The sequence below is a fragment of the Sphaeramia orbicularis genome, chromosome 13, assembly GCF_902148855.1.
Source record: "Sphaeramia orbicularis chromosome 13, fSphaOr1.1, whole genome shotgun sequence".
NCBI lineage: Eukaryota > Metazoa > Chordata > Actinopteri > Kurtiformes > Apogonidae > Sphaeramia > Sphaeramia orbicularis.
In genome coordinates, this window is record NC_043969.1 from 40,688,399 (window position 1) to 40,712,720 (window position 24,322).

The window sequence follows — 24,322 nt, forward strand, 5'->3', positions numbered from 1 at the left end:
TCAACTTATAATTTCTACATGTGCATTACAGATCAGATCTACCAAGACACAAAACAGGCAGAATATTGTTAAAATTGCACTTATTTTTCTTTAGACATTTCAGGTTGTTCATATTTGTTCAGGTTATTGACATTTTATTGTTAAAGGATATCACAATTTAATATTCTTTGTAATAAATCAAAAAGAAAAAAATGGTGTTGCCATTGTTTAGAGGCATGATGTCATTATTTTTCCTCACATTATCTCTCATTATTTTTAGGTTATTATGCTATTATTTTGTAGTTTGATGCCCTTGACTGTTAACATCTTCAGGGTAATTTTTGCATTTTGCGTTTTGTAAATTCATCTTGCGGGCCAGATTGGAACCTTTGGCGGGCCGGTTTTGGCCCCCGGGCCGCATATTTGACTACTGTGATGTAAAGGGTTCAAAACTCACGTATCAAATATGACACGTTTGGCGTTAAAGGGTTAAACTGGTTGTATCGCCTCCATCTACAGAGGTGGAAGCATGAAAAGACTCCATGAAAGTGTGTTTTGTTGTTGTTATTTATCCCTTATCTTACATATACGCATTGAAATGTGCATGTGTGGAGTGATAAACCTTTTTTTTTTTTTTCTTTTTTAGCAGATGCGCAGTAAATGTCACTGTATGTCAAACGTATCGTCGGGGCATTAAGTTCAGCTGGAGCCTTTCACCCGTGGAACAGCTGATAATAATTCTGCACATTGGCTTTATAGTATATCTGTTCTAAAACCAGCCATTGGCGTTTTTTTTTTTTTTTTTGATAAGATGAGCCATAAAAGCTGCAGCGTTTCCGTGCAAACCCCTAAAACAGCTTCATCCTATTGTGAATCTGCGGTCTAAACTGGACTTAAGTCTCTTGTTCCGTACAAACCGGAGGATATAAAACACAGGGTAACGGCGCTGACTCTGTTTATACCTGCATATAGAAGCTGGGAGATGACACTTTAACCCCGGAGCTATTGTTTCATCTCAAACCTGGCGTCCAGAGCTGACAAAAACCTACAAATAAACAACCGAAACACAGAGCAAATAAACATCACTATTGTGTTTGTTGTGTTGGACTGTAGGGGCTTCCAGCGTCCCCTCCAAATCTGCTGTGACTTGGCAGATTTCTACAGCAGGTGGTGGAGGATGCACACTTTCCCTTAAACCCCAGCGTGTTATGTTGTTTTTGTCGCCTGCACGAGAGCTTTCGAGCAGCTTTGGAGCACATTTGCATACATTACAACTGTAATTACACAGAGCCAAGTGAATTCAATCAATTCTCACAGTATATACGGGAGGCTTACGGAGCGGCGTAATTATAAATCACAATGTGAGACTGTGGAAAATCAGGTTGGAGTAATGCAGCGTAACCCTTAAATCTGATGTCACCTATACTTATAGAATGTTCAATACCTTTGGAACCACTGCTATCATCACACTTGAACCCATAAAGACCCAGTGTTACCTTTGTGGAAGTTCCCAAATGAATTTTTGAATAGATTTCACCTTTTTTAAATTATTTATCACCATTTATTATAATATTATCCTCTGTATTTTACGTTTTTTTTTTCAATGAAAATCATGTATTTTCCAATATTTAATTCACTGATCAAGTAGATGTTCATTAAAGGTCAGATTAAAGTTGAGAGTTATTTTATCAGAAAAGTAAAAGTGACTTTTTTAGCAAAGATATTAACAACTAAACATAAAACCCAGTGTGTCCATCCACTGTCATCGATCCAACTCCATGGGTTTTACTGGTGAATCAATGTTGTAGAAGATGACGGTGTTGCCATGGTAACTACGGAGCCTCTGAACATCCCAGTGGGTCATATCTGAAATCAAATAATGGACTGAAACATGTAAACCAGGGTTTTTTGATTATCGGATTTCTGAAGTGCATGTAAATATGTAAATGTGTTGCATTTGATTACGGCAATTATCAGATTACTCCCAGTTATCCGATGTTTATGGTTGTGTAAACGGGCTCAATGTTGTAGAAGATGATGGTGTTTCTGCGTTCACTACGTTATTATATTTCTGCTTTTATTCATAAGTAAAATGTATTATTATTATTATTATTATTATTATTAGTAGTAGTAGTAGTAGTAGTAGTAGTAGTAATATTATTATGACATTTCTGCTTTTATCCATAAGTAAAATGTACTATTAATTATTATTATTATTATTATTATTATTAGTAGTAGTAGTAGTAGTAGTAGTAGTAGTAATAGTAGTAGTAGTAGTAGTAGTAATATTATTAGTACTAGTAATATCATTATTATTACATTTCTGCTTTTATCCATGAGTAAAATGTACTATTATTACTATTATTATTATCATTATTATTATTAGTAGTAGTAGTAATATTATTAGTAATAGTAATATTATTATTATATTTCAAGTTTCCATAAGTAAAATGTACTATTATTATTATTATTATTATTAGTAGTAGTAGTAGTAGTAGTAGTAGTAGTAATAGTAATATTATTATTATCATATTTCTGCTTTTATCCATAAGTAAAATGTACAATAATAATAATAATAATAATAATAATAATTATTATTATTATTATTATTATTATTATTAGTAGTAGTAGTAGTAGTAGTAGTAGTAGTAGTAGTAGTAGTAGTAATATTATTAGTAATAGTAATATTATTATTATATTTCTGCTTTAAGTTTCCATAAGTAAAATGTACTATTATTATTATTATTATTATTATTATTATTATTATTGTTATTATTATTATTATTATTATTATTATTAGTAGTAGTAGTAGTAGTAGTAGTAGTAGTAGTAGTAGTAGTAATAGTAATAGTAATATTATTATTATCATATTTCTGCTTTTATCCATAAGTAAAATGTACAATAAGTAAGTAAGTAGTAGTAGTAGTAGTAGTAATATTATTAGTAACAGTAATATTATTAATATTATTATATTTCAGCTTTTATCTGTAAGGTGACTCAGTGTCAGAAAAGGCATCTATAAGTAAAATGTATTATATTAGTAGTAGTAGTAGTAGTAGTAGTAGTAGTAGTAGTAGTACTAGTATTAATATAGGCAGTAAATATGGTGCATGCTATACTCTTATTTTCCAGAATGTAAGGTCTAAAATTGACCAAATTTGACTGAACACCACTTGAAAAATGTCTTATAAAGTCATAAATATGGCGTCATCAAACCTGCAGATACCCTGAACAAAACAAAAGTCAAATTGGGAATCAAAATTAAGCAAACTTTCTCCATAATGTGACGTTTGACACTGATGGACGACTAAAAAACCCTCTGTATCTTTAGGGGTTAATGAGAATTACAAGTAGCTGTCAGCGATACTGCAGTTTCTTCAATCAAATGTTGTCAATATTGATTCAACGTCAACAAACAAACACCGACTGGAAGCATCTCAATGTCACAAATGAACCTCCTCTGCAGACCATAGGAGGTGAAACAGCACAGCGTTTGTTCCCATCATGGAAAAACGATGCACCATCACACTCCTCTGTCATGCACGGCGCTCTCCAAACAATAGCTGATAACTCTGTTTGCACGGAGAGAGGCTAAAAGCTCAATCCCCCCCATGTTAATCTTTACAAGTTCAACACCGACAAATACATCACAGAGTCCTAATTGTGTTTTATCGAATTAAATGTAGTCGAACAGACATGATGTGAGAGCGGAGTATACAAAGTGAGATTTATTTTTCTGTGGGGATGACTCAATATCACACACCTTAAACTCTGCTATTATCATCACACGCCGTATTAAGATGGATTACACACAATGCTAAGCGGGCTCTCATGCTTTAATGCTAATTGATAGTAACTGATGGTTTTCCTGTCAGGGTGAAGTGAAAAGGCATTGAATCATTTCACAACAGAAAAACTGCACACACACTCACACACAAATACACACACACTAACTTACACACACACACACACTCAATGAACATGCATAAAGTCTATGACAAAAAGGCTTAAAGGTTAATTTCTCACTGACGGCTGAAGTGATGCTGAATAATTTCCAAAACCGGTGGCATTTGATACGGGATGAAATGAGTTTTTACTAAGCCCCTTTAGAGAAGACAAGAGGTAAAAGTGAACGTCAGCCTCTTGGACAGACGTCCGGGTCAGAGTTTAAGGGTTATCGACTATAGACTTAAGATGACACTTAAAAAAAAAAACCTAATGAGCCTATTCTCAATGTGACTGTGAATGAAAACATGCACCAGCCATGAATATTTTATACAATATGATGCATTTTATAGTCTTGATATACATATTCTTAAGTGTTTTATATTGACAATAGAATAGAATAGAATAGAATAGAATAGAATAGAATAGAATAGAATAGAATAGAATAGAATAGAACAGAATTTCTTTATTGCCACTGTACAGGTCCAACGGAATTAAAAAAATGCAATCGTCCTGGGTGCCATAAAAAAGTGTAAATAATGTATATAAAAGAGTTTAAAAAACTAAAATACAAAAGAAAAACCCTGACGGCATAAATATCTAAAAAAAAAAAAAAAAAAAAAAAAAAAAAAAAAAAAAAAAAAGCAGCGTAAAAAAGTGTTACTAGAAGTATAAAAGACACATAAAACATCAACATTCAGATCATATTATTATTGTTATTATTATTTTTTTTAATTAACTTTCTTTATTGGAAGTAATTTCACAGGCGTGACATTCCAATGGGATAAAAAAGGATTTCCATTTTTCTTTTTAGCCCTCCCACAATCCCACCCTACCCAAAAGAAGACAATCCTTAATGTAACATATTGACAAGTAGTCAATTATTATTAATATTATTTTTATGTAGGACAGAACTACCCCTAAGAAAAATTCCGTTTCGTGCACATAATGTCAACAAACATTCTTGAATCTTGAATCGACCTACTGTGAAAATCTTCATTGGATTCAAATCTGCACTATTGCACACACCTGTAGTAAGACCAAAAAAAAAAAAAAAACCCAAAAAAACAAAAGATACAACCAATGTCCCTGTATCCCATTGGCATGTTCTATCAAGAATAAATAAGTTGAATTTGTGAGGTTGTCTGGTTTTGTTCTATGTTAGAGGCCTGTGGTCTGGATGCATTACATCAATCTGCCAGTAGAAGTGGGTGGAACTTTCACTGGAGGGGAACTGAACTATTGAAATTAAAGTCCATATATGACTTCATATCAGTGATCAATAATAAGTATATTGATATCTGTAAGCATTTCTATGTTATAAACCATCAAAATATGGACCATTATAAATAACGGCAAATTTGTAATATTTCAAAAAATTTGTTAAAAAATCCGAATATCTCAAAATTGTGAACAGACTTTGTAGACATTGTCTCAAGGAAGCTACATATACAATTTCAAATGAATCTGACCAGGAGTTTCGGAGAAGATTGCTGAAATCTAGATACTGGTGACCTTGAGTTTGAACCTTCAAAGTCACACAAGGTCAAAGGTCATGGAGCCAAATGAAAGTCCACATATAGTATGACTTCCTATCAGTGCTCAGTGGTAACTATATTGATATCTATAAGCATTTCCATGCTATAAACCATTAAAATATGGACTATTATCAGTAAAAGGGGCATTTTTAAAATAAAAAAAAAATTGTAAAAAAAAAATTCAAAAATAAAAATTTCTCGAAACTGTGAACAGACTTTTTACACAATGTCCGAAGAAAGCCACACAAAAAAAATTTGAAATGAATCTGACCAGTTGTTTTGGAAAAGACTGTTGAAATCTTGACATTATTGACCTTGAGTTTGGTCAAGGTCAAAGGTCATGGACCCAAATGAAAGTCCATATGTAGTATGACTTCCTATCAGTTTTCAATAGTAACTATATTGATATCTGTAAGCATTTCCATGTTACACACCATTAAAATACGGACCATTATAAGTAAAGGCACATTTTTAATATTAAAAAAAAATTGTCAGAAAATCAAGATTAGTTAAAATTGTGAACATACTTTGTAGACATTGTCCAAAGGAAGCTACATATAAAATTTGAAATGAATCCTGCAAGCTGTTTTGGAGAAGATTGTTGAAATCTATTGGTGACCTTGAGTTTGACCCTTCAAGGTCACTCAAGGTCAAAGGTCATGGGCCCAAATTAAAGTCCATATATGACTTCCTATCAGTGCTCAATAGGAACTATATTGCTATCTGTAAGCATTTCCATGTTATAAACCATCAAAATATGGCCCAGTATACATAAAGGCACATTTTTAATATTTCAAAAACATTGTCAAAAATTCAAAAATCTAAATTTGTCAAAACTGTGAACACACTTTGTAGACACTATCCAAAGGAAGCTACACAAAAAATGCAAAATGAATCTGACCAGTAGTTTCGGAAAAGATTGTTGAAATCTAGACGTTATTGACCTTGAGTTTGACCCTTCAAGGTCGAAGGTCATGGACCCAAATAAAAGTCCATATATGACTTCCTATCAGTGCTCAGTAGTAACTATAGTGATATCTGTAAGCATTTCCATGTTATAAACCATCAAAATATGAACCATTATAAGTAAAGGCACATTTTTAATATTTCGAAAAAATTGTAAAAAATTAAAAAATAAAAATTTCTCGAAACTGTGAACAGACTTTTTACACAATGTCCGAAGAAAGAAATGAAATGAATCTGACCAGTTGTTTCGGAGAAGACTGTTGAAATCTTGACATTACTGACCTTGAGTTTGGTCAAGGTCAAAGGTCATGGACCCAAATGAAAGTCCATATATAGTATGACTTCCTCTCAGTGCTCAATAGTAACTATATTGATATCTATAAACATTTCCATGTTATAAACCATTAAAATATGGACCCTTATAAGTAAAGGCACATTTTTAATAATTAAAAAAAAATTGTCAAAAAAATCTAAATTGGTCAAAACTGTGAACAAACTTTGTAGACATTGTCCAAAGGAAGCAACATATAAAATTTGAAATAAATCCTACCAGCCGTTTTGGAGAAGATTGTTGAAATCTATTGGTGACCTTGAGTTTGAGTTTCACCCTTCAAGGTCACTCAAGGTCAAAGGTCATGGACCTAAATAAAAGTCCATATATGACTTCCTATCAGTGCTCAATAGTAACTATATTGCTATCTGTAAGCATTTCCATGTTATAAACCATCACAATATGGCCCAGTATACATAAAGGCACATTTTCAATATTTCAAAAAATTTGTCAAAAATTCAAAAATAAAACATTTCTCAAAACTGTGAACATACATTGTAGATATTGTCCCAAGGAAGATACAGATACAATTTGAAATTAATCCAACCAGTAAATTTATCCTACATTACTGCGTTTAACACCTATTGCTTTAATTTTTTTTAAGGTCCATTCTTTCTTTTATTGCTTTTATCGCTGTTATGTGTTAACACTTTAACTATTTCTGTCACGTGATGGTATGAATTTTCTAACTTTTATCCCTCTTTTATTGGGATTGGGTATTGATCTTACTGATTTTTGATAAATTAGGTAATTATTTCTAAAATAATTCTATATTTACCTGCATTTTTTATCATTTGCGACAGTTCTTCCCCAGTTTTAATGCAAGTTTTAACGATTAATCTTTTAATTATAGATGACACTATTGCACTTATCAGTTATCAGTGTCCTGTTTACCTTTACAGTCAAAGCACTCTGAACTGATCCTATTAAAAGTGCTAAATATATTAAAAAAAAACAAAAAAACATATGCATAATCATACATAACAGAAACAGCATTCAGGAATCTGTTCACTGTAGGTGGTTTATAATTAAAATCGTTAATACCAGAGACATAATCCAGTCGATTTTAGCAGGAATTAGTTATCAATAATCAACTTTAACTGGTTTTGACATTATATTATGTGTTATTTTGGTGATAAAAGTAATAAAATAACAAAATTACAAAACCTCACAGTCAAACAAACATTTTTGGGATTAATAAATCAGTCCTAAAGTTATGAAGGAAAAGACTATATATAAAATTTTACGTCCTCACACTTTGTGGATTTTTTATTAGCCTGTTCTACGAGTAATGGGACACTTTGGCAGTCGGACGTGGTCCAGACCATATATAAATGAACTTTAGCACAACCCTTTTTAATTATGTCTCTGGAACCACATTTCATTTGGACTGATTCACAATCTCCAAACATGACTGTGAACAGGATTAGGGCCTTTGTATACGGCGCCACATTACCCTCCCAGATATAGAGTTTGCAATTTGCTCCTTATTGATTACCTGTTTTGACGGTTTGCCAGCCTAATGAAAACGGGCTGCGCGCCTGTAAATTATAGGTGCTGATGGGGCTGTGGTTGTCCAGGCCTCGAGTCCAGGACAGGGTGGCGGTTGTATCTGTGATCTCCTCCACGATGACCACTCCAGGGGGTCCAGGAGGTCCTAGCAAAAGACAAGACCCAAGGCACAGTGTTTTAAAGGAGTGATATTTAACTTTTTTAAATGGAATTCTTCATTTTCAAACATCTCCCTGTGGTCTACATAAACTGTAAATGCTCTGTGTGGGTCTGAATTCTTCATTAATTCAACTCCACAGGTCCATCTTCAACCCTATTTCTGAGGAATGACACCAGAAAGGTGGTTTTGAGTGCTGGCCCTTTAAATGCAAATGAGCCACTTCAGGCCACACCCCCTCCAGGTTGTTAGCTGTGCTGCTCTGTCCCGTTCAACCAACAACTGAACATTTTAGGTAATCGGCTCGAAGTTTGGACATATTTTCAGTTTTTACTACAATTACAACCACTGCTGCTCACAAACAATTATGTCGTACTCAGAAAAATGTTCGTCAGAAGTCTTGACCTTATATGTGCAAATGTAATGATGTAACTAGTTATAGATGTAACAAATTAAGGTGGAATTAAAACGGGTTGCAGGGAAACTTTCGTGACCAATTTTTCATCAAATCTGTAAAACCTCAGTCAGAGCCTAAGTATCATGAATCTGTAAGTCTTTCTGTGATTTTACTCACCTGATTTTTTTACATTACAGTGAACAATTTTTTAGTGCCCTCCACCATAAACAAACCATGTGTTTACATTCAGAGCGAGGAGGTCACTCGGGCATGTTTGGAATTTTGTCATGACGTGCATTGTGGGAAACGAAGGCTCGTGCAACCACCTGACTGCGGCAGCTGGAACAGACACGATGCGGAAACGGCAGGAGCTCCCTTCCCTCTATGCATATTCCTCCAGCTGTTTCTGCATTTCAGCCGTTTCTGCATCATGTTTGTTTCATCCATATAATATCATATGGTTGCGCTTAGGGATGCACCAATACCACTTTTTTCCAGACCGAGTACGAGTACTTACATTTGAGTACTTGCCGATACCGAGTACTGATAAGAGTGCTTAATAATCCCATTCCAGTTGTTAGTTCCTTTTGTAAATGTGCTTTATTGTCGTTGTCATTAGTCTGACTGGAACAAAGTGCTGCTACTGACATTTAATGTGTTGGAATGAGCATTTGTCAATTAATCCACCAGGGGGCGCCGCTCTGAATTAACCATACTGGACAAATACCATGAAGAAAAGTAAAGTTTTTTGAGAAGAAGAAGAAGAAGAAAGTCAGTAACAACAAACATGGAGATGACAGAGGCAACACTAATGTGATACTAATATTGCAGCGATTTCACTGGTAAGATTTAACAGCTTAGCTTCAGCAGGTAGAGAAAAGAGAAATGAGCGATAAGTTTCATTTTTACTTCTGCTGGCGGCGGTCTGCACCGCTCCGTACTCCCGGTGGTATTCTCATTCTGTTTACGCATCCGTGAGCACCTGGTAAACGGATAAAATGTACGCAGAGGACGGACAGAACGCTGCGTCCGTATCTGTCTGTGTCTGTAACGTTACTTGCAGTCAGCGTTACTTTTATCACCTTCATTTATTTTGAAAAATCTTCACACTCCCCACACATTATTCCACCACCGCGTACCTGCTGCACTGAACTGTGAATGTCACACGGCCGTAAGTGGTATCGGTGTGTATGTATCGGATTACTTTTATGAGTACGAGTACACACACTGAGTATCGGAGCTGATGCCGATACTCGTATTGGTATCGGAGCATCCCTAATTGTGCTGAGCTGCCGTGGCCAGGTGGCTGCGCAAACCTCCATTTCCCACAATGCACGTCGTGACAAAATTCTGAAGATGCCTGAGTTACCTCCTGGCTCTGTTTGTAAACAAATGGTTTGTTTATGGTGGATGGCACTAAGAAACTGTTCACTGTAATGCGTAATGTGATTCAGGTGAGTAATCACAGAAAGACTTACAGACTCATGATACTGAGGATATGACTGAGGTTTTACAGATTTAATAATAATAATAATAATAAACTTTATTTGTATAGCACCTTTCATACAGAAATTGTAGCCCAAAGTGCTTCACATTGATTGAAAAAAATACAATATTAAAATACATTTAGTTATGCATAGAATTTTTGAAGTGCAAGAAATGAGATGAAATGTGAGAGAAATACAATAAAATAAAAATAAAAGCAGCGCACATTAAAATATTTGATTATACATAGAATTTTTGAAGTGCAAGAAATAAGATGAAATTTAAAAAACAGTAAAATAAAAAATAAAAACAGAAATACAATAAAATAAAATAAAAATGAAAAACCGCACATTCCTGGTTCCTGAATTGTGACCCCATTTTTATCTTCTTTCAAAGGCTAATGAGAATAAAAATGTTTTTAATTTGGTTTTAAATATATTCAGTGAACTGGCTTCTCTAATGTCTTTTGGAATTGTATTCCATAACTTTGGTGCATAGTTAGTAAAGGCTGCGTCCCCCATTTTCTTTGTAATATTTCTGGGAGTCGCTAGTAACCCTGCGTTTGATGACCTCAGTGTTCTAGTTTGTACATAATTGATCAGTGAGTTTGCAATGTAACTTGGTCCGGTTCCATTTAGAGCTTTATACGTGAGGAGTAGTATCTGAAAATCAATTCTGTAGGTTACCGGTAGCCAGTGCAGGGAAACCAACACTGGAGTAATGTGCTCTCTCTTCTTGGTTTTGGTTAATAACCTAGCTGCAGAGTTCTGAATCAGCTGAAGTCTGTCTGTGGTGCTTTTTGGGAGACCTGTAAGGAGTGCATTACAGTAGTCCAGTCTGCTGGAGATAAAAGCATGGACCAGTTTTTCAGCATCCTTTCGATTTATAACCGGCATTACTTTGGCTATGTTTCTGAGATTTGATGAAAAATTGGTCATCAAAGTCTCCCGTACCTTTAACCCTTTCATATATACTGGTCACTACAGTGGACACTTATTTTACAGCTGTTCTCTTGTATATTCATGGATTTTTTTTTTTTTTTTTTTTACACATATCTTTATTAAAGTTTGAAGACATTACATATCGTTCCTGACATGAATTGGTAACATTGTGTAGATCTCCCCTGAGTGTAATAGTTATAGTTTTCACGCAATTATCAGTAAATACATGTTTCTTCACTTCAAAAATTAAATGCGTGGTGTCCAGCTGAGTGGACATTTTTGCAACTTCATGAAAATAGGTTCCTAAGAGTTTTTTTTTTTTTTTTTTTTTTATTATTATTATTACTATATATATATTTTTTTTTACTTTTATTTATTTATTTTTCATAAGAAAATTTTCAATCACATTGTTTTTTTCATGCCTAAAGAGTTATAAAAACACTCAGGAAAAAAATCTTGATTAAGGTTCTCATAATTCGTGCATGAAAGGGTCAAAGTGCAACTCCAAAATACAAAAAACAAACACGTGGAGTGGGTTCATTCTAACTGTGAATGGCTAAAGAATGACCTGAGACGGCTTCGGTCCCAGCTGGTCCACACTACCACACCATCATCTTCCATTGTTCCCATTAGAAACACTAATGGACGCCACCGCGCAGTCATTAAGAAGGATGCATGGCCGTGTGTGAATGGTGACAGCCTTAATTCCTTGTTGTTATCTTCCCACAGACAACAGAGAAAAACCCAACGTACTAAACCTAACGAGGATTCGGCCCGACACGAATCAGCTGCCAAGGATTTCATGCTGATTAAGGAATACTGGAGCGTCCTCTTTTTGGGTTTTCCGAGGCAGTCTGCCAGTTCTGCTGAGCACGAGTGTGTGCTAGATGTTCCTGTGTTCTAATACAGCCGAACATATGTTTACCTCTTTCCTCAAAAGTAAACGTAATCTGCAAGTGCAGCAAGCGTCGACCGGCTCCGGGGAGAACAGCTGTACATGAAAAGCTGACGACAGATGGTCCTCACAATGAAAACTAATGTAACGTGTCCCCAAAAAGTGGCCGTCGGAAGGTTGCGCACAAAGGTGGATTAGCATTTTATCGATTAATATGCACCTGACAACAGGGACTGTGCCCTTTACAGTACATATACGCAAATGAAAGTCAGTAAATATGACGAGGAAGGATGGGTATGTGGAAGGAACCAAGAATATATGGAATGACAGCTGGAATTTAAAGAATGGAAGTTGAAATGTGGTTTTAGTTTGTGCACAATCAGGCCTGGAATAATTACAGACTTCCTGTTAAAACATGACCATTTGATGTTACACTATACGGACAAAAGTACTGGGACACGTTGAATTCATTTGTTTCTTTACTAACAAGGGTCTGGGGTAAAAAACAATAATGATAAATGTCATTATATAGTGCAGGGGTGTCAAACTCATTTTAGTTCAGGGGCCACATTCAGCTAATTTGATCTGAAGTGGGCCAGACCAGAAAAATAATAACATAATAACCTATAAATAATGACAACTCCAAATTTTTGTCTTTGTTTTAGTGTAAAAAAAAAAACCTTACTTTTATAAACTATCCAAAAAAAAAAAAAAAAAACCTGAAAAAACTGAAATTTAAATTTAAAAAATTTAAGAAAATTTAGTGCAATTTTAACAATATTATTCCACAACTTATCATTTCTACATGTGCATTATGGATCAGATCTACAAAGACACTAAACACTGAGGAACAGGCAGAAAATAGTTCAAATTGTACTGAATTTTCTACAGACATTTCAGGTTGTTCAGATGTGTTCAGGTTATTCACATTTTGTTACAGGATAGTTTGTAAATGTCAGTATTTTCATAATTCAATGTTATTTTTTGCACTAAAACAAAGAAAAAAAATTAAGTTGTTAATTCTACATTTTTTTTACTTAATTGAAGATTTTTTTTTTTTTGGCTTAATTGAAGATTTTTTTTTAAGTTAATTGAAGATTTTTTTTTGGCTTCAAGATTGTTTGCTAAATTGGAGATTTTTTGGCTTAACTGAAGTTGTTTTTTTTTTTTTTTGGCTTAATTCAAGATTTTTTTTTTTTTTAACTTAATTGAAGATTTCTTTTTTTTGGCTTAATTCAAATTTTTTACTTAATTGTAGATTTTTTTTTGCTTAATTGAAGATTTTTTTTTTTTTTACTTAACTGAAGATTTTTTTTTTTTTGTCTTAATTCAAGATTTTTTCCTTAATTCAAGCTAATTTTTTTTTTTTTTTTTTTTTTGCTTAATTCAATTCAAGACTGTGGAATTTTTGCACTTGGCAAAAACATCCCAGGGGCCGAACTGGACCCTTTGGCCCCCGGGCTGCATGTTTGACACCCCTGATCTAGTGTATTAACGTGTGGGGAAGAACAGGTTCTAGATGTGGTAGTTTTTTCTGCAGAGGACAGCTGACTTTTGGGACGAGATGTTTTTTTAAGTTAAGTCTTTATAAGTATGGACATAAAAATTGTTTGGTAAATCATTCTTTAAAATTTAAATGACAAATAATATATGAATACTGATATGTAGGGACTAAAGTTAGTAAATGCATCGTTCCTGTTTATAACTTCATTTCCCATCATGCAGTGTGGTACTACACTTCCTGTCAACCGTCATGGGTGACACAACATGACTGTAAGGCTCAGAAGCGTCATCTGACGTGCTGTTGACATGTCATTTATCCGCTGGTGAGGGGGCGCACACCCTGTCACACACCTGGGATTCCCTCCTCCAGAGACCACCCAGGATGGGGGAGGTGCAGTCGGCTCAACAGGCTCTGATTGGTCCGTCGATAGGGATGGGAATCGGTAAGAATTTAAGGATTCCGATTCCATTATCGATTTTGCTTATCGATCCGATTCCTTATCGATTCTCTTATCGATTCTCATTGGGTGAGGGAATAAATGAGTACAAACAGGTGTGTTTGCATGAGCTGTCTTTTATATTTCCATCTGCACAAAAAATATAACATATACAGTATGTACAAATAATAATAACAGATGATGCCGGGCCTGGTTTGGGGGGAGGGGGCGCACAGTGAAAGTGAAACTAAAGACGTTTTACTAATTCCTCTATTGCCGCATGTCCACTACATTGAACCAGTTCAACTCGGCTCGGCCCATCTCCTGTTGTTGTGCACCTCATTTTCTTTCCCTTCTTACCTTTGGACACTTGTATTTGAGGGGGTACGACGTTTGTTGCCCACACTGGAACCGAAACTGGGCCCGGCGTTCACTCTGCCGCTACATTCACAAGCGTCACTAAGTAGCGTATCAAATATGTGACATTCCTGTAAATGAATCACATGCTGTGGACGAATGTTTGAGCAGATTGGAGGGATTCCACCCTTTGAAGACATGGAAGCTTTGAGAGTGTTCCAGTGGACCTGGTGTCGTCTTCTTAGACTGTTTCTGCTTCAACGCCATGTTGGCTACGTTCGGACCAAAACGATGCAGCGTACATGTGATGTCATCATGCATGCACAATGAAGGCGGAATCAATAAGCAGAATTGTTGAGCAGGCAGGCAAACGATTCCAAGGAACTGAGCTACTGGGATCCGGTTCTCAAAAAGAACCGGTTCTCGATTCCCATCCTTATCCGTCGACCAGACCAGCTGATAAATGGCACGTCAGCAGCACGTCCACTGACGCTTCTGAGGAAGACTGGAGTCACAGCTGAAACTGTCAAGCAGGTAACATCTAAAAACTATATCTTGTCTGAACAAAAGATAAAAGAAAAGTATAATTACATGAACTGAAGACAAAATGTAGCTGCCCGCATCAAATTCACATCTTTAATCCTAGCCTACAAAATTCTCAGTGGGTCTGCTCCTGTCTACTTAGGTGCACTAATAAAAGCTTATGTCGCCCCACGACCACTCCGCTCATCTGGGGAACGTAGTCTGGTGGTCCCCAGACCTTGTACAAGACAATCCAGGCTCTTTTCATGGGTCGTTCCACGTTGGTGGAACGCTCTACCAAGTGCTACAAGAACCGAGGCGTCCCTGCCTATCTTCAAGAAGCTCCTGAAGACCCAGCTCTTCCGAGAGCACCTCCTGTCCTAGCACTTTCAAACATTCCATTTTAAATATTCTAATAAAGTTTTTCCCAGGATTATCACAGATTCTTCCAGGATTATCTCTGGACCTGCTGCGGTGGTCCAGCCTCTTCCCTGCCCTCATCATCACCACCCACTTATCCTCAACCGCCTCCATGTGTCTCCCCCTACTCCCCCCTTCTCCCCCTCTCCCCCAGTCTCTATCTCTATCACTCTCTCTTTTTCTCTTTCTTTACTCTCTCTCTTTAACCCCAACTGGTCAAGGCAGACGTCCATCCTCCAGGAGTCTGGCTCTGCTCCAGGTTTCTGCTGTTAAAGGGAAGTTTTTCCTTCCACTGTCACCAGTCACAAGTGTTTGCTCCTGGAGGATTCTGTTGGGTTTCTGTAAATTGGCTTAGAGTCTGGTTTTGACCAACTCTATATAAAGTGTCAAGAGATAACTTTTTTTGTGATCTGGCGCTATATAAATAAAATTTGATTGACTGAGTGATTTAATTGGTTTTCCCCTGTAAGTCGCTTTGGAAAAAAGCGTCTGAAAAAAAAAAAAAATGTCATTAGCCATAATCAGATTATGTTTTTTAATTCTCATACTTTGGACTTTACTGAAGGAAAACTGTTACAAGTAAGTCTTTAAGGTGAGTTTTATACTGACTAATGTCAATGTTCTACTAATGCACTATATGGACAAAAGTATTGGGACATGTTGAATTCAGGTGTTTCTTTACTGACAGTGGTCTGGGATACAAAACAATAATGACAAATGTTATAATATAGTTTTATATTGGGATCAATATCATTGATTTGCATTGGTTTGTTGAGTCATTAAAAAAAAAAGTTAGTTTTGGTCCTAAAAAATAAAACCTTCAATCTATACAAAAATATCATGTGAGGGCAGTTTTGGTCCTGTTTCAGTTGCAACTTCACACTAAATTTCTGTGATATTTTCATGTCACTGCAGCAGTTCCACAGTTTTACTTCTGTACCAGAGGCTGATCGTACAAATGAGGTTTTACACTTTGCAACAGTCACCGTTTACTGAGGCTCATGTTTCGACTCCGTTTGATGTTGATATTGTCAATAAAGAAGACGCTTGACCATGTAGACGTAAAAATAAGCTTTAAGTCTGAATAATTTATGAAACTTTCAGTAAATAGAAGCCAATAACTATGTCTGGTGGATATATCAGTGCATCTCTCATCGGTTTATTGTTGTAACTCTATCGTAAACTTGCAATTTCCCAGATTGGGATCAATAAAGTCTATCTACATTATGTAGACAAAAGTATTGGGACATGTTAAAGTTTGGTGTTTCTTTTCTAACAGGGGTCTGGGATACAAAACAATAATGACAAATGTTATAATATAGTTTTATATAGGGATAAATATCATTGCATTGGTTAGTTTTGTTTAAATTATCTTTCCTTCCAAAATGCCTCAGAGATGGTTTTTACTTAATTTCTCTCAACATTTTTTTTTTTTTTTTTTTTTTTAATCCATGACTATGATTTTAAATGTTCTTCCTCTAAATTTCAAAAATATTTTTCATGCTCTGACTGTAAATAATAATTTTCTACCACAACTAACCATCTACTTTCTTCACATCTCACTGAAGAAGAAAAATCTCCCATTAAATTTACAGGAAATATTGATGTTTATAAAGTATATGGACAAAAATATTGGGACACATCATGGCTACAGCTGTAAGATGTCCTGTTCATGCAGATTTGACATATAAATATATATTTACTAAAAGTTTAACAGGAGATTTTTCTTCCTAAGTGAGATGTGAAGAAAGTAGATGGTTAGTTGTGGTAGAAAATTATTATTTACAGTCAGAGAACGAAAAGTATTTTAGTAATTTAGAGCTAGAATATTTAAAATCATAGTCGTGGATAAAAAAAAAAAAAAAAAAAAAAAAAACAATCAACGCTGAGAGACACTAAGTCAAAACCATCTCTGAGGCATTTTGGAAACGAAGATAATTTAAACCAAACTAACCAATGCAATGATATTTATCACAATATAAAACTATATTATGACATCAGTCTATAAATTTCTAAAATACTTTTCATTCTCTGACTGTAAATAGTAATTTTCTACCACAACTAACCATCTACTTTCTTCACGTCTTACTTAAATTTTAAGGAAATATTTATGTTTTTATCTCAAATCTACATGTACAGGACATCTTACATCTGTAGCCATGATACGTCCCAATATTTTTGTCCATGTACTTTACAAAAATCAATATTTCCATTAAGTTTAATGGGAGATTTTTCTTCTTAAGTGAGATGTGAAGAAAGTAGATGGTTAGTTGTGGTAGGAAATTATTATTTACAGTCAGAGCATGAAAAATATTTTAGAAATTTAGAGGAAGAACATTTAAAATCATAATCATGGATTAAAAAAAAAAAAAAAATCGTGAGAAATTAAGTAAAAACCATCTCTGAGGTATTTGGAAACAAAGATAATAATCTAAACCAAACTAACAATGCAATGATATTTATCACAGTTTAAAACTATCTATCTATCTATCTATCTATCTATCTATCTATCTATCTATCTATCTATCTATCTATCTATCTATCTATCTATCTATCTATCTATCTATCTATCTATCCATCCATCCATCCATCCATCCATCCATCCATCCATCCATCCATCCATCCATCCATCCATCCATCCATCCATCCATCATTCCTGACGGTTAGTATTACTGTTTAAATTCTAATTATCATGATAACCGTGTTTGATTACCACACTTTGAAAAGTCACAGTACTGCACATTTTCTGGATCATTGTGCTACTTATTTACATTTCTTAAAATTCATTTTCTTGCCAATTTTGGTCAATTTTTATTCATTTTATGTAATTTTTTGTTCATTTTTCATTGATTTTGCTGCTTATGTTTGTGCATTTTTGTCATGTTGTCATGTTTGTTCATTTGTTGCTTATATTCAACATTTTTATCAAGTTTGTTTGCATCTATCTATCTATCTGTCTGTCTGTCTGTCTGTCTGTCTGTCTGTCTGTCTGTCTATCTATCTATCTATCTATCTATCTATCTATCTATGTCTATGAAAAAGAAACTAAAACAACTCAAACTTGAAATGGAAAATGGTCAAACAGTGTCCATACGGTTCCATCTTTAATGCACATTTGTATGTTTGATGTTTGATGTTTACATGTTAATATTTAAATGTTTCTGCCAACAAAAAGTACATTGTGCCTATTATTTTATTTTATTTTATTTTTTCAAAATACAACTTGGTTACATTATTTCAGTGTGTGCATAAATATATGATATTTTATGAAATTTTCAAATTGTTCCATCCGTCCGTCCGTCCATCCATCCATCCATCCATCCAAATCTAAACAGTCTGACTTTCATTTTTCCTGAAAATCAGCCAAAATATGCTCTATCTGTGGTGAGTTCACTTCCACAGGACTCCTCAGTGTTTCTGTTCAGACCTGATACTGATCCACTTCCTCCCTGCGTAACATACAGGGTCAGGTTACATTTTCCGATGCAGCGGCGGACTGTGTTAAGTAACAGTTTTCTAAAGTGATGCTGACCCCCATATGTCTTATTATTCCCATATTCATCACAGCAGAATGATGGTTTCTGCTGCCACGGCGCCTCATGTCCTCCAAGGTCACGCTCATTCATCAGCCGTTTCCGCCCTTGGGCTTCACGCTCTCAGATTTCCCTGGACTCCCGGAATATTTTCACAACATTATGTACCGAGGACAGCAAAAAACACAATTTTGTAGCAATTTTGTGTTGGGAAATATACTTTTTCAACTCACTCTGTCATAAAGTTTGGTGCAAAGTGTCTTTAAAGGAAATAAAGCTTTATGGATGCTACTTTTACGCTGGCAAGAGGTAGATTATAGAGCAAATGGTATATCATGCAAAACTGCAATGGAAAGACGTTTTTTTGGAACTAGATTCAGGTCAATTAAAAAAACAGATGCTGATGGACATTACAACAAGCGAAGAAGTCGAAGAAATATGTCGCGATATGTGTGGACACACCAGGAAACCCAATCATTTTTTAATTTATTAATTAATTATTAACCAAAATCACTTCAGTTCTTACATCCATATCTATGGCACTGTACTGACGAAAACAGTGCTTTTAGGCATTCCATGTTTTCTTTTCTGTCTGTTTTAGTCACGATACACACAGGAGTTAGTACTTGATTGCATATCCATTTTTTTTTAAATGACTTTTATTGATCTAATAATTTTTTCCACGACTGTACAATTCAATGCCTTTTCAACAATACTTGTACTAAATCACACTCAAAATTTGTCACCTGTTGTGGTTGTCAATCAGGTTTAATATTCTTAAAAATCCCCTAAAATGCAGCTATGTTTGATATATTTTGATATAAGCAGAAATCCTAATATATACTTGACGCAAACTGGTTCCACATGCACATTTAAGCGTTACAAGAGGTAAAGCACAGCATAAATTAGGCCTCTATATGTGTGGAATTATTCAGAATGAGAAAAGTTCATAAATATTTGAGAGAAATAAAGGATACCATGTAGCCTGGCTGCATTATATTCCATTATGTTCTGAATCGTCGTCTGGGACCGGAATTTTTACATAAGTAAAGACATTTCTGCCATAAACTGATACGGAAAAGGCACAAATTGGTGCATAAAAAATTCACCAGAACACACGAAATGAGTGTTTGATGCTGATGTCCTCAAGGAAAAAGCCCCGCAGCCCTGTTCAATAGACCCCACACACACACACACACACACTCTCAAATGAAATGTACATTCATGCGCTGATGGAAAACTCACCTCGGACGAGGAGCTCGGCTTCTGCAAACACAGTGTCAGCGCTGGTCTGCGCTCGACACCCATATTTCCCAGCATGCCTCAGCAGAATGCTCCTAATCATCAGATCCACTGTAGACGACTGCTGCAGAAGTGGAAAGACGAAGAAAGAAGAGGAAAGGATGAAAAGTAAGACATTAACCCACAAAGACCCAGCGCTACTTTTATGTCAGTTCCCAAATGAAATGTTCTCTGTATCGAACTTTATTTAACCCTTTATAGTTCACTCATAGAAATACACTGAAATTCAAAACTTCAACCTCAGTGTGATTGGAGGACATAAGACGTTATTACTTTTGGGCAATGTTTCTTTTTTTTTTTTTTTTTTTTTTTTTTTTTTTTTTTTTTTGTTATGTACTCATAAGTGGCCAAAAAAAAAAAAAAAACTCCAAGGAGTACATATAAAAAATACAAGAATAACACATGAAAGGTGCTAAGAACATGTATTTTAGAACATTAGAACACTGCTTTTAGAACAAACATCCAGATTCTCCCTTTGAACATCATTCCTTACATTAGTACCATTACTTCATGGTACCTAACAACGCAGGTACACTCACTGTTCATGCAGAGGTGGACCTTAAACCCTTTCATGCATGAATTGTGAGAACCTGAGTCAAGATTTATTTTTTGAGTGTTTTTATTCCTCCTTAGCCATGAAAAAAAACAATGTGATCAAGTTTTTTTTTTTTTTTTTTCTATGGATTTACAAAAATATCCATGCACTTAATTTTTGAAGTAAAGAAACGTGTTTAAAACCCAATATCAGAAAGTGATATGAAAACAATGAAATAAAACCATTTTTAATGCTGCTAATCTGATGTCTTCTCATATTTTAACATATTCTAATGCCAGTAATTACTCACTTCATGGAGACAATATGGGAAAAAAAAACTTTTTATCTAACAAATAACAATTGATTTACACTTGAACATGTCACTGCAGATCAGGTTTATCAAGAACAGCACAGTTACAGTAATGGTCTGAATGTCAGTGTATGGGATGATGCATAAGTGTCCACTGCGTTGGCTGATACGGAACTAAAACAACAAAAGCCATTAATATACAAGAGAACAGCTGGAGAAGAACTGTCCACTGGAGTGACCTATGCATGAAAGGGTTAAAGACCCTGTAGACCACATTGGACCTGAGACTGTTGACTCACTGTGACTGTTGCTGTCACTGCCTTGTAATGTATGCAGAAATTACCAAAAATAATCACTTGCCCGATAAAGGGTTGAGTCAAAAGCCTGTATTGTCATTATATGATGGTGCAGACAATTAAATTAGAGTGCTGTTCCAACTGGTGCATTACAGTGACAATTTACAGAGTAACACACAAGCAAGAATAGATAAAACACCGTAAATACAAAATAAGTAAGAGTATAAAATCTAAAAAATTTAGTCAAGTGTTTTGGAAGAAAAATATTCACACTAAAGTACAGTACAGTGGTATCCAGTTATTGCACATTCAAGTGAAGTAATTTATACCCATTTATTACCTTAAGTTATGTTTTCATTGGGATTTGTCTGTCTGTTTGTTTGTCTGTTAGCATGATAACTCAACTAGGAGCACTCCGAGATCGCAGACCTCCGCTGAGGCAGATCAGTGCCCCGGATTTGGATGAAAATTTCAGGAAAGGTTGACACTGGCACAAGGAACAAATGAATAAATTTTGGTGGTGATCGGGGCTGGGGGGGAAGGGGGGGGGGGACTAGAAAAGCAATCGGAGAGCACAGACCTCTGCCAAGGCAAATCAGCCCCCACCCTCCAGATCACCACCAAAATTTAATCATTTGTTCCTTGTGCCAGTATCAACATTTCCTGAAATTTTCGTCCAAATCCATCCATAACTTTTTGAGTTATCTTGCACACAGACAGACAAACCAACGCCGACAAAAACATAACCTCCTTGGCGGAGGTAAAAAGTTATGGATGGATTTTGATGAAATTTTCAGCAAATGTTGATACTGGCACAAGGAATAAATGATTACATTTTGGTGGTGATGGGGGGGGGGGGGGGGGGGGGGGGGGGGGGGGCTGATTTGCCTTGGTGGAGGTCTGTGCTCTCTGATTGCTTTTGTAGTTTATTACAGTATTGTCTGTATTTTGTATTTTATCAGTATAAATAAAATATTTTCCTGTATTTATTTTACTGATCACGTAGATGTTCATGAAAGCTCAGATTAGAGTTGAGGCTTATTATATAAACAACAGAGAAAACTGCAGAAAAAGGGACTTTTTCAACAGAATGTATCCTTAACTGAACATAAACCAAGTGTCTCCATCCACTGTCATTGATCCAACTCCATGGGTTTTACTGGTGAATCAATGTTGTAGAAGATGACGGTGTTTCCACGGTAACTACAGAGCCTCTGAACGTCCAAATGGGTCATATCTGATGACCATGAAAAGACGACAAACTGTATTTTACACCAATTATTAAATGTATTGACAGAATTAGTGGATCAGCAGGTATTACACAGTTTATATCAGTAGATGGTTTTGGTCACTGGTGGATGTTTGGGTCTTTATGGGTTAAATGGGCGTAAACACTTTAGTGCTTGACACTAAAATTCCTTTAGATCTGGTGGAGGCTCATGTGGTTTGACAGAGTCCTGTTTAACTCCGGTTCTCGCTCGCTGCTACATTCTCCAGCTATCTGTATTTTGTCTCTGTTGAAATGAGAAATGCCTGAGGCGAGACTGGGAATAATTCAAGGTCTACAGGCAGCTGTTTAGCACGAAACCTGATTAAAATTACAAACCATGCATCAGCCAGGAATCTGTTGTGCCTGTAAAGGATTGCCACTGCAAATACTTTCTCTCAAGAGCGAGGGGAGCGGAGGACGAAGCGTCAGTAGGACAGATGTGAGTCTAACAAACCCTCGCTCGCTGAAGGAGTGGTGGCGAACGCTAAATCGGACTCCCCACTGTCTGGAAAATTAGTTTTTAACTTCATTTCATGGATTAGGCACTGATGACTCCTGTTGGTATCATGGAGATACAGGGAAAACAACATCAAGAATTAGAAAAAAACTAATTTTCCCAATGGATTTCACGTCAATCACTGAAAGATGGTGACGGTACCTGCCATTTGGTGTATTTTCTTCTATTCATCATGTTTAGAAACGCTTCACCTTCATCATTACTGTGCATTTATTCAGCGAGTCGTATCCTTGACAGTCACCTCGTCAACACTGGGACATTTGTTTCCATATAGTTATATATAGACAATTACAAAATACTGGCTGAAGAGAGAATGTCCACTGATGACTATCTTTACCAATATTGTAAAACATCTCTATTGACTAGAACAGATGACCTACACAATATGACTTCAGAAAGAACTGGGTGAAAAACTTTGGGAGAAACGGCACGTTTATATAACCTGTGAGACAAACTTGTAGACTTTTAAAGGTGCGGGAGACTTTCGTGACCAATTTTTCATCAAATCTGTAAAACCTCAGTCATATCCTCAGTATCATGAATCTGTTAGTCTTTCTGTGATTACTCACCTGAATCTCTTGCATTACAGTGAATAATTTCAAAGTGCCATCCACCATAAACAAACCATGTGTTTACATTCTGAGCCGGGAGGTCACTTGGGCATCTTCGGAATTTTGTCGCATTGTGGGAAGCGAAGCCTCGCGCAGCCACCTGACAGCGGCAACCGCTACAGACACGACGCGGAAACGGCAGGAACTACCTTCCCTCTATGCATGTTCCTCCAGCCGTTTCCGCATGTTTGTTTCATCCATATAATACCATATGGTTGCACTGCTGCTGCCAGTGTCAGGTGGCTGGACGAACCTCCATTTCCCACAATGCAGGTTGCGACAAAATTCCGAAGATGCCCGAGTGACCTCCCGGCTCAGAATGTAAACATATGGTTTGTTTATGGTGGATGGCACCAAGAAATTGTTCATCGTAATGCAAGAGATTCAGGTGAGTAATCACAGAAAGACTGAGGTTTTACAGATTTAATGAAAAATTGGTCACGAAAGTCTCCCATACCTTTAAATGTATAAAACTGTGTTGTCTTCTAAGCAGTGTGATCTTTGTAATCCCTTGACCTCATGACCTGTTTGTTTTGTTTTTTGTTTTTGAATCTGTAAAAAAC

At 35.8% G+C, this 24,322-nt stretch overlaps 1 protein-coding gene across 1 annotated transcript in view; it reads right to left on the minus strand.

Annotated features, from left to right (window-relative positions):
* The window catches only part of cntn5 (contactin 5), a 513,272-nt gene that overhangs the window by 75,926 nt on the left and 413,024 nt on the right, over positions 1 to 24,322 (minus strand). Inside the window, exons 15-16 of the mRNA XM_030151777.1 lie at positions 20,164 to 20,284; positions 8,258 to 8,416 (exon numbers count right to left, since the gene is read on the minus strand). Coding sequence (XP_030007637.1) covers positions 8,258 to 8,416; positions 20,164 to 20,284 — 280 coding nt within the window. The remainder of the gene's footprint in view (positions 1 to 8,257; positions 8,417 to 20,163; positions 20,285 to 24,322) is intronic.